The sequence below is a fragment of the Nelusetta ayraudi genome, unplaced genomic scaffold (genome assembly GCF_046127955.1).
Source record: "Nelusetta ayraudi isolate G7.1 ecotype Tasmania unplaced genomic scaffold, CSIRO-AGI_Nayr_v1 ptg000006l, whole genome shotgun sequence".
NCBI classification, from domain to species: Eukaryota; Metazoa; Chordata; class Actinopteri; order Tetraodontiformes; family Monacanthidae; genus Nelusetta; species Nelusetta ayraudi.
Window position 1 is genome coordinate 2650150 of NW_027466056.1, and position 11711 is coordinate 2661860.

The 11711-nt window shown below is 46.7% G+C and overlaps 1 protein-coding gene across 1 annotated transcript in view; it reads left to right on the forward strand.

Moving 5' to 3' along the window:
• LOC142881047 (uncharacterized) overlaps positions 1 to 10798 on the forward strand; it is a 39527-nt gene extending 28729 nt beyond the window's left edge. The window contains exons 3-11 of the mRNA XM_076015084.1: positions 2365 to 2519; positions 2675 to 2764; positions 2934 to 3060; positions 3141 to 3280; positions 4197 to 4399; positions 4509 to 4618; positions 5103 to 5244; positions 5819 to 7319; positions 7837 to 10798. Of these exons, the coding sequence (XP_075871199.1) occupies positions 2365 to 2519; positions 2675 to 2764; positions 2934 to 3060; positions 3141 to 3280; positions 4197 to 4399; positions 4509 to 4618; positions 5103 to 5244; positions 5819 to 7319; positions 7837 to 7923 (2555 nt within the window). The 3' untranslated portion in view covers positions 7924 to 10798. The remainder of the gene's footprint in view (positions 1 to 2364; positions 2520 to 2674; positions 2765 to 2933; positions 3061 to 3140; positions 3281 to 4196; positions 4400 to 4508; positions 4619 to 5102; positions 5245 to 5818; positions 7320 to 7836) is intronic.
• Positions 10799 to 11711: the final 913 nt, after the last annotated feature.

Sequence of the window (11711 nt, forward strand, 5' to 3'; positions counted from 1 at the left end):
GGCGCTAAGTCTGAACATGTCCGGACAGCCCCCACCTACACATGCACACTTACGACCAAAAAGTAAGGCAGTGGTGAAATCAAAGACTCTTTTAGAAATGAAGGGCCTGTGTGTGTGTGTTTTAGTTTTGAGAAGCGCACATCTTTTCTTTTAATATCTGCAAGAAATCCACAACCCTCCCCCCAACACACACACTGTACACACACACACATACACACAACAGATGTAGCCTGTGTTGTGTTTCCTCGGCAGCTGTTCCACGCTGAAACTTTTTAGCCAAATTTAATGCTCCCAGAAGTTATTAGAAGCTTATTATTACGGTAAAAGCCGCCCGGTTAGAGCTGTAAACTGGGGGTTGTTATTTATTTATTTTTACAAGCATAAGACGAGCATTGCCCCATTACCCCGTCACGCTGTGGGACCATCGACGTGGGAGGTCAGGTTACTGACAGGGTTCCAAACTCGGAGATCAAGGGCGTCTCTGTTTTTTTTCCCCTCCTTTTAAGAAATGCGACGCGAGGTGATGTTGTCGAGGTGAGGCCTTTAAAAAAATCCAGCGGCGCTCTTTCGTGCCGCAACAATTCCAAGTTGACTTTGACTTTGTGAAATTGGCGAAATGTGAGAGTTCGTGAAATTGTTTTGGCACCGCCGGTGCCTTTCGCCATAAATCACGTTGAGAAGAGCGTGCGGAGACGAGCAGAGCGTGCAATAGGAGTGGCCTGGCGTTTGGCACGACACCGAGGAGGGGAAGAGTGAGAGAGAGAGAGAGAGAGAAAGCAGAGGAGTGCGTGATTGGAGCTGCATGATGGGAAATCACCGCCGCGTTTGGCAGAACAGCAGGTAGCCGTCGAGAAGAAAAAAACCCTGAAAAAATGTTTTGGAGAGAAATCTGAGCGAACCCAGAATGAACAGAGACCACAAATTAATGTGCAGAAAGTGTGTTGTTTGTTGAAAGTGATTCTGATCCTGATCCTGATCCTGATCCTGATCCTGATCCCGACCCTGAGCCCAAACCTGATCCTGGTCCTGATCCTGGTCCTGATCCTGAATCTGATCCTGATCCTGATTCTGATCCCGATCCTGATCCCGACCCTGATCCTGATCCTGATCCTGATCCTGATCCTGATCCTGATCCTTTTTCTGATCCTGATCCTGATCCTGATCCTGCTGGGTGGCTGTTCAAACAAGATGAAATGCTGCTTTGGGAACACGCTTGGCGCTCGGCACGGCTAATGACATAGCCTGAAACTCAGCGGCGCGGTAAATCCAGAAAGCGCTTTGAGTCATTTTCTTTTTGCTCTTCCAGAAGACGATTTAAGACTCTGACCCAAAAAAAATCAGCTTCTTCCATCCAGTCGATCTGTCTTTGAATGTATTCTTTTTCTTTCTTTCTTTTTTTGTGCTGCCACACACATGAAGTGCTTATTGTTCTGTTTTCACAGCTCAAGCTAACCTCTGCACAGAGGCCAAACATGTCTGGTGTGATCGGCGCGTGAGCATAATTTTTATATCAGCGTAAAAAAAAATCAAAAACTGCAAAAGAAAATTCCCCTAATGTGGAACAAATCGAGCTTGCTTCCGTGGGTGACAACAGAGGGCGAAAATGGGAGAAAATTGGAGTCTCGAGTGTGTTTGGCGATCACAGATCAAATCAGATGAGCAAAGTTCAGAGGAGGTTGAGGTTCTGAACAAACACGTGGAGCTGCAAATCAGCAAAAGCAGCGTTCAAATCTGAATGAACGACGTCGGTCTCCATCACTACCACGCGTGTTTGCTCACACAGTTAGTGTGCGCAAGCCACCCGCAGCACCTGCTTCCTGGTTCTCTTCTGTGTTTTTTCATCAGGACACAATTCCATTTGAAAATGTGTCTTAGTTTAAAAATGTTAAATTAGAAGTTAAAAGCAACTTAGAACTGTCACAGAAGAGCATCTCCAGTCTGTTGAGAGGAGGAAGAAGAGGGAGAAGAAGAAGAGTCTGGGCCGTCTGTGTTGCAAGACGACAGGAAACGTCAAAGCGTCTCCACCCCGATGGGCCATGACCTTCCTCTTTTGTTTCTATCGCTTCTGATCTCCGCTTCCGTCAGATGTTTCTCTCGAGTTGCCCAGTCGTGACCTGGTCAATGCTGTCTGTTTTTTGTTTTTTTTGTTGTTGGGTTTTTTTGGGACTCATGTGACGCAGTGGAGAGATTTCCACACTGGGTGGAGGAGGAAAGTGAAAGTTGCTTTCACTTCCTGTCTCTGGCTGCTTCTTCTTCGTCTTCTTCTTCTGTGTTTTTCCCACAGAACGAACCGAGAGGTGAAAAACAAATCATATCAATCAAAAGTGCTTTCTTCTTCCTCTTCATTGTATAATTTTCCCACAGCCACCTTAAAGAAAGGCCAGAATGGCTCCAGCTGGACCAGCCAGCAGAACTCCATGTCCCAGAATCCTCTGCCCCCCTCTGGCTCCTTGGCCCTTACCTCGCGGGTGACCTCCATCGACGGGGTCAGCTTCTCGGAGGGAGACCTGCTGCTAAAGGTTGGTCATCGCCCGCCAATCCCGAAGTTCTCGTTCATGTTTTTGGGGAGTTCACTGACTCTTCATCGTCGCCATCTTCATCATCTTCATCATCTTCATCATCTTCATCATAATCATCTTATCCCCCGCCCCCATCCCCGCTTTTTCTTTTTTAGGCTCTGAACGGGTTCGTAATGGTGGTGACGGCCGAGGGCTACGTCTTCTACACATCCCCGACCATCCAGGACTTCCTGGGCTTCCACCAGGTAGAACGCCATCAGGGTGGATGGCTAATCAGGGCAGGAAGCAGGTCTTGCCTCCAGACTGCTACAGCCGCTGCTCTGGCCCCCCCAAAGTTGAAGTTGAAGGTCTTGAAACTCTGAAAGATGATTTTCTCTCCTCCTCCTCCTCCTCCTCCTTCTCCTCCTCTCCCAGTCGGATGTCGTACACCAGAGTGTCTTCGAGCTGATCCACACGGATGACCGGGCCCTCTTCAGGCGGCAGCTCCACTTTGCTCTTAATCCAACTCAGGGCTCGCAGGACATCCCCGGGGGCGCCTCAGGTGAGGAGTGCGTTGTGGCAGCAGAAGCAGCAGCATCTGCAAGCAATGCTGAAAAATCCGTCTTCTCCATCATCCCACAGATGATCCGAGCTCGACGGAGATCAGCACCAACGTGATGACCTACGACCCCCAGGCCGTCCCACCGGAGAACTCGTCCTTCCTGGAGAGAAACTTCTGCTGCCGCTTCCGCTGCCTGCTGGACAACTCCTCCGGCTTCCTGGTACGAGATTCCTGGAGCCCCGCCCACCTGGAGACGCCGGCCAGCCTCTCTCTCTTTTCTTTATCTTTCCATTTTGTCCTGTCTGGCCATAATGACAAGCAGAAATGGTTCTGAATGGCTCGATGGTTACGTTTCCATTTCCCCTAGAATTTCACAAACCTAAACATGGCAATGAAAAACTGGTCACGGAAACACCTAAACTTTGAAAAAACCTCTCAAATTTCGCAAAAAGGTTTTTGCGCTCTGGTGAGGTGTTTTTTTAGACGTATTGATATAAAACACTTTTTTCGCATTTCCGCGTCACCAGACGTGAAACGAACGGGTCGCTTGACCAGTTCATTTCAAGTGACAATAGCACGTTACATGACGTAGGAAGAGACGGAATATTTTTTACAAGTCATCAAAGAGAAAAATTGAACAACCATTCTTGACAGCAAACAAACGTGAACAAACAAAAGCAAATGTAATTCTCGTAAATGTTGTGGGACGAGATTTTACGAGAATTATGGCGTATGTGCTTCACACCATTCAATGGAAACACATGCAAATTGCAATTGTACTTTGTCGAAATTTTAGAAATATCGCTTTTATTTATAAAAAAAACTGTAATGGAAATGCAGCTTATGATGGCTGACAGATTTATTCACACTTGTGACCAAAGAGTGTGAATCACTCAGGTCAGTTCTGGAACTACCTGTCGAGCGGTTTTATTATACCAAACAACAAGATACACTACTGTGTCATCACCAAAGCAGACATTAAAGCAGCATCTCATAATGAACAAAACGAATAATGAAGAGAAAGAGGCAGAAAAAACATAAATACACAAATAAATAAATATAACCATAAAAAACAAAATAATGAATTGTGTGTGAGGTGTCATCAAGGTGTTTCTTGCTTCTTCTCCTCCCCGCAGGCGCTGAACTTCCGTGGGCGGCTGAAGCTGGTGCACGGGCAGCATCGCGTGTCAGAGGACGGGACGCTGGTGCCACCGCAGCTGGCGTTCTTCTGCGTGGCCACGCCCATGCAGCCGCCGGCCATCCTGGAGATCCGCACTAAGACGCTCATCTTCCAGACCAAACACCGGCTGGACTTCAGCCCCATGGGCATCGACTCCAGGTATGTTCCCCCCCCTGCCCGCATCTCAGCTCCCAGCTGTCAGCTCTCAACTCTCAACTCCTGGATCTTGCTTCTCATGACTTGGCATGTTTTCTTCCTTTGGCATCAGAGGGAAGTTGGTCCTGGGCTTCTCCGAGGTGGAGCTGCGCATGAAGGGCTCCGGCTACAACTTCATCCACGCCGCAGACATGATGTACTGCGCCGACACGCACATTCGGAGTAAGTCTGACCCCCTCGCTGTCTGTCGAGATGCTGCGACACTTCTTTAAGATTTAAAGATTTTTATTTGTCACACGTTACGTTACGTGGCAGTAAGACATTGTTGTGGCAGAAGCCGATGTGATTGTGCCTCACATGGAAAAACGAAAGTGTAAAAAAGAATTAGAAAAGTAACGTAAGTTTTATAAAAGTAATAAAAAGTTACAATAAAAAGATTAAAAAGTGAAAGAGTACAGATATAAGGTGGTTTGACGTGTTAAGGCAATACAATATAATAGATTATAGAATTAGTTGCAAACAATGGAATGCAAAATATGAAACACTTCCATAGTAATATACAATAATAATAATAATAATAATAATAATAATAATAATAACAGCAGTAATGGTAATAATAATAATAACATTAGTAAATAATACTATTAAAGATACTGATAATAAAAACAACAATAATAATAATAATATATCTTGTCTTTGCCCACAGTGATGAAAACTGGCGAAAGCGGCTTCAGGGTCTTCCGGTTGCTCTCCAAGAGTGGCACCTGGGTCTGGGTGCAGGCCTCCTCCAGGATGGTGTTCAAGGCGGGCCAGCCGGACTTCATCATCGCCCGGCAGAAGGCTCTGACGTAAGTGGCCGAGCTTAAGTAAATATTACAAAGACACGTCCTGGATTGTTCCGGCGTTCGTCACACCACTATAAAAGATTAGAAAAACCAAAAAAACACTTGTGAGGTGTGTAACATTTGAAGATTTTGAAAAAGAAATGGCGACAATCAAGTGGTTACATCTTTGATTGCAGCACTCTTTCGCTCATCCTCCCTCTCCCGAGCTTGCCAGTGAGCTACGGTGGCCTTCACACACAAACTTGGATACCTCGTCCACCTTCTTCTTGGTTGGTTTCTTTGAGGACGCAGGTGTTCACCCTAAATATGAATATGAAACAGGCTGACAGGCAGCTGGATTGTCCACACCGGGCTTACAGTTAGCTGCCATCTTAGTGGTGCAAGATGGCAGCTAACTGTAGTAGTTCAGTTCAGCACGAGTAGTTCAAGTAGGTAATGAAGTAACAAAGCAAATATTTTTTAAATGCCCTTTTCCACTAAAGAACCTCATTTAAATGGTCACATCAGAGAAGCAGGAACCAGAAAGTATCTTGAATCAACCTGAAAACCCTTATTTTTTTCCCCCCTGCACCCGCAGGAACGAAGAGGGCGAGGAACAGCTGCGCGTGCGCCAGCTGGAGGTGCCGTTCGGCTTCGCCACGGGCGAGGGCATGCTCTATGACGTGACGCCCACAGTGGGCGGACCCAACCAGTGCTCCGCCCCTAAGCAGCAGAAGTTGGAGAACTACTCGGTCAGCACCAAGTCGCTGCTGGGCTGCCTGCTCAATCAGGACCAGTCCCTCTATTGCCCCAACAATGGCGGCAGCAGCAGCAGCAGCAGCAGCAGCAGCCTGGGCGTCCTCAACGACGTGGCCTTCAGTGACTCGCACGCCACCCTCAGCGTGCCCAGTAACGTGTGGCTGGACTCCGCCCCTAAGGTTGGCGGTGGCGGCGGCAGCGGCCTGTCGAGCCCCGACGACACGGTGCAGGACATGATGGAGACGCTGCAGCAAATCCTGGGCGAGGACGAGTTGGCCGACGCCCTGGACGTGGCGCCGGACGAGCTGAAGAGCTGGGAGAGCAAGCTGCTGTCCATGAGCTGCGGTGGCGGCGGCGAGCTGGGCGCCAGCGGAAGCGGGAGCAGCGACGATCTCGGCGACCTATTCAGCAGCGACATCTTCGCCTTCGTGGAGGAGCAGCTGCGGCAGGAGGGCGGGCTCAAGCTGGACGACGGCCCGCCCTGCTTCCCCCCGCTGGACCTCCAGGACTCGGCACCGGTAGCGCCAACGAAGGGGACAGTGAAGCTGACGCACATGGAGCTACCTTTGACCTCTGGCGACCTTGGCGGCCCCACGCTGCTGCAGATTGCTTCGGACATACTTCCCTTCGGCACCCCCGCCTCGGACTCCTGCGCTCAGAACCAGAGGAGAACCCTGCAGAGTAACACCAGCAGCAGCAGCAGCAGCCTCGGAGCATTCCCCAATCAGCTTCCAGCCAATCAGCTGCAGCTAGGTCCCGTGGCTCCGCCCCTACAGAGCCACCTCCCCCTGCCGGGTCAGAGCGCCAACCCCGCCTTTGGCTACCAGGGGGGCCAGTGGAACTCCGGCCCAGCTGCCGGAGCGGACTTGTACGGCCTGATGCACGGCCGCTTCGTCCCCCAGGCACAGAACAACGACCTCCAGAGGCCGACCTGGGAAGAGCAGCAGCAGCAGCAGCAACAGCACGTGTCCAGCGGCTGCTTCCAGAGGTCGCTGACCTCCACCGTCCACAACAACGTCCACAACCACAATGGCTTCAGGGCTCCACAGGCGCCCACAGTGGCGTTCCCCCTGCAGCAGGGGCCGCCGCCCACACCCATGGCCACCGCTGCGTGCATGTTTGCCAACTCCGCCCTGCCGAGACAGAAGCCGGTGCAGATTCCCTCCAAGCCCCCCTGCTTCTACCAGAGCCTACCGGGGATGGCAGCGCCGCCCAATCCAGAGGAGGTGCCGCGGCTTTCCTGCAAAGTGTCCACTGGCCTCGATCCGGACCAGCTGCTGGTGGCACAGCAGCAGAACCAGCAGCAGCAGTACCTGGACTTCAGCCAGCTGAATGCACAGGTGAGCACGACCGGCTGTCAGTGAGAGACTTGAACCGGAACCCTCGATATGTTTTTTTTTTTTGCAGCCTTTTTTCCTAAAATATTCTTCCAAAGTTGCTCATCTCTGCACGATTCTGTGCTTCCTGCATGCTGCCCCCTAGTGGTACCAACATGTCACTTCACAACATTTTAATATATAAAAATATCTGTGTGTGTGTGTGTGCGTGTATGTATAGATATATATTTCCAAACAGATTTTTTTTCTTTTTCCTTTTGGTATTTATTACACTGATTTATTTTATTTTAATTACTCTCTTATGCTTTACGCACTATTTTATGAACTGATTTGCTGATGAATGATTGTGCAGCTGAGAAACTGAATCTATCTATCCATCTATCTATCTATCTATCTATCTATCTATCTATCTATCTATCTTATCTACAGTATCCATCCATGCCGCTCAGAATGACACATAAAAAACATTGAATGTGGCTAATTTGCGATATTGATCCTGAAACTTGTTTTTGTCGCCCAGATGAACGGCTGTCCGGTCGACGGGAACGGAGACTTCGGCTTCCCCTCGCTGCCCACCGGGAGCGTCTACTACTCGGAGAAACAGTAGGAGCCGGGTGCCGGCGGTGGCTGTGGCGGTGGCAGCAGCAGAGGATCAACCGCATCGACTGAATAGCCAGTCTAAAGGAAGCTCAAAGACCTGACAAGGGGAACGTGAGGGGCTGACCGGACCCATCCCCCCACCCCCCCTCCTCTCCTTTGTTCTCCAAACGTTTAGTGAAAGTGTTCCAAGGAAGAACAAAGCAAGTCGGATGTGGACTGTTAGGAGGTTGTTTTTCTTTGTGGAGAGGAGAAATCCCCATTGGGGAGCCACTTTGGATTGAGGATTTTTCATGGAAAATCCGGATGATGCTACCAAGTCACAAAGTCCCTCCTCGCCCTCCAGCACCCAGTCCAACTCATCTAGTGTCAAAACAAACAAATAAATCAATAAATAATAGTAATAATGATAATGCTCTGACAGAAGCTGCAGCAACAGCTGCGCTCAATACTGCCCCCCTGTGGTACACAACGCCTACTGCAGCTTCAGGTGTTTATTTCTAGCAGAAAACATATAATTAAAAATAAAAGAAATGAGGGAGTGAAAGTGATGCCTGGTTGGAGCTGCAGTGAAGACAGAAAAGAAACCAGGATGGGTTTTTTTTCTGTTTCATGGAGGACGAAATCGTTTGGTGAAACTTTGGGGGGGAACTTCCTCTGCTGCCACCGCCGCTATCCACCAACCTGCTGCTCATGCCGAGAGCCGCTCAGAAGGATTAACCTGTCGTCTACCTTTTTTTTTGTTTCTGATTGTTTTTTCATTTTTATTTTTATGTTTTTTTACTTTTCTCTTTGGAGAATGTGTCTCGAGTTCATTTCAGCTCCTTTCACTGTTTCCCGCCGAGGGATGTCGGCTCTCGCCAGACAGGGTATGCAACTAATCACGCACAACAGTGGGGGGGGGGATCCCTCCTCGGCTCATCCCTCAGCTGATCCCTTCACACCCGCTGCTTCCTCGATGCCTCTGCTCCACAGCGCCAGAGCTTTTTCTTCCTGTCGCACAGCCGCTAGCTCAGATTGACTAATTGAGGATTTTAAAGGGGCCATCGATGGACTCTTTTGCGCGTTTCAAGAAAAGAAAAAAAAAATCTCTGACCCGTCAACCAAAGTGGAACCTGGCCTCTCCTTAGAAAGAGGTTTTTGCACTTGCCCATTTCCCAAAGTTGTTCGTCAAGAGAAAACCTCTCTGAGAAAACAAGCTGTTTCGGAAAAAAATACCAAATTTGCATCAGCCAAAGTGTTTTTTGTTTTGTTTGCCCTTTTTGATCAAACCCACTAATTCTTTTAAACATTTTACTGTTTTAACCGGCACTATTTTAGTTAGGGGTTTGTTGTTTTTTTTTTGTTTGTTTGTTTAAAAAAAGATTGAGTCGCAGCTGCTTCCTGAAGATTGAGGTTTTTTTGCACCTTGGCTAAGGTAAAAGTAAAACTGGTTCCTAAATGCTGGGATGTCAATCAGTCTCCCTGCAAGACGATTCCGTCTTCGTCCTCTTTTCTGTCTGTGTGCTCCATTTATGGGCAGTCTCGCTCGACAAACGTCTGGCAGCCAAACACAGAAGTCTAAAAAAAAAAGATTGTCTTTAAGGCAGCTATTGTGTACTTTAAATTAAGAGGTTTTTTTTTTCTTTTTACAAAAAGGACAACAGAAAACTTTCAGCTTGTTTTTAAAAAATAAATATGAATAGGAAACGACACCATTTAGCTTCTTAGGTTAAAGAGAAACATGCTTTATCCAGTACTGAGCCACTTTTCTAATGCTGCTTCTTAACAGCACTTCTGTATGTCTGCATTTAGGGAGAGAGAGAAAAAAACACCTTCAGAATAATAATCAATTCATGTTTGACTAAAAATACCAAATATCATGACGCCACCTGTGATGTTGGATACCAAAGGGACAAGGCTCATTGAAACAATCATGGTAAAGCAGGAAGTAGACGTGTTTCACAGACTGTGTGTTTATTAAATATCGCAAACAGGGTGGGGGGCGGAGGGGTCTCGTTTAAAGCCAAACATCAACACCCATGAAACTAACCATCCGTTTCTTATGCGAATCAGTTGCGTGGTCAGATTTCCTCGCACTTCCTGTCGGCAGATGGATTCCCGATTGTTTTGTTTTGTTCATCAAATGCAGCTTTGATTTTATGCACACGATTGTTGAGCCGAACACACGCGGAAATGTTTTTGGCGAAACAAAAACATTTTTTCTGTCCGTGCAGAACTGCCTTGTTAACACTTTTTCCTTTCCGACCTTGTGACGTTTGGGACAATCCGCGTTTGCCTTCAAGTACTTCGTAAAAAAAAAAAAATAATAATAATAATAATAATTATAGTTATAAATCACCACATGTGCCTTAACGGTCGTCACCAAAAAAAAAACTTAATTCTGCCCCCACACACAAAAATAAGGATTCATTGGGCTCAATACAAAGTCAAGCACCCCTTCTCTGAGGTGTGCTATATTTTTCATTTCTTTTTGTTTCACTGCACCTAACACCTTTTTGTTTTTAAAGCCAGTTGGCTGCTTGCTTCTTGATTAAAAACAAAGCTTTTGTACTTATTATAAATATATATTTCTGAAACCGCTGGAGGCCAGGTCTCCTAATTGCAGTATCTTTTTGTACTAGTGTATAAATATATACATTTGTGTTTGTTTGTTTGTTTGTTTTTTCCCCAAAATGAATATTGTCCAATATTGTGTATATTAATGCCGTATGCCACCAACAGAATAAGCATATTTAACCTCGCGTAATCATGTCTTCTACTTGTAACTCCTTAGCCTTTATTACATGGATTTGGCTCCTATGTTTTTTTTTGCCTCTCAGTTCATGAGTGTTTCTGTGAATCTTTTCATGCTGATCCTATTAAAAGTGATCTGATCACGCTAAGTTCCGACGTTTTCGTCTCATTCGGTAGACCAGAAGGGGTTGAACGGATGGGAACAGTTACTTGCAACTGCAATTCGCATCCACTGGATGGCACCGTTTCTTTGTTTTGGCTACTTTGGGAGGGGGCGTCGCTGCGGTACTTGGCTGGTGCATCTGCTCCGTTCGGTCGTCAATCTGGTCTACCAGTAAATCCTAATGGTTTTTCAAAAGGCATCGCTAAATTGGGCCAGACGAGATGAAACCATCTGTCTGACTCTGCAGATAATGTGAGCAGATAAAAGTGGCGGACAACTAACCCAGTTTAGAACAAAAGGCACCTACCTCCACACCAGCTGATTGTTGGTTGAGTCCTCACATTACGGGGTTGAACTAACCAGTACCATTTAATTAAAAAAAAAAAAAAAAAAAAAAAAAAAAAAAGATTTTTGAAGGAAATGGGTTTAAATAGTTGAAGCTAAGATATTAGCCACATGTTGTTTGCTGTTTTGCTCTCACCCACAAATACAAAGCAGAGCTACAAGCTAATTAAGGAGTTTCACAACTGGCCACTGTGTGTTTCAAACCAATTTGTACACTACTAGGCAGGTGTTTTTTTGTTATTATAATTATTGTTATTAGTAGTAGTGGTCGTAGTAGTGATAGTAGTCAATGTTCAGAAAGAAGCAGGTATTGACAATTTTTGTATGGATTTATTATTATTATTATTATTATTATTATTATTATTATTATTATTATTATTATTATTATTATTAGTAGTAGTAGTAGTAGTAGTATCGAAACGTCGATACATGTCTTTCACCTTTTAACTTTGACCCACCGCGCGCGCACACCCGGCGGCAAATCAGTGCCTCGAGGGGGGTACGCGCGCGTACTTGCGCCAGACTGTCAGTCTGAGCGCGAGGGTAGCAGGAGT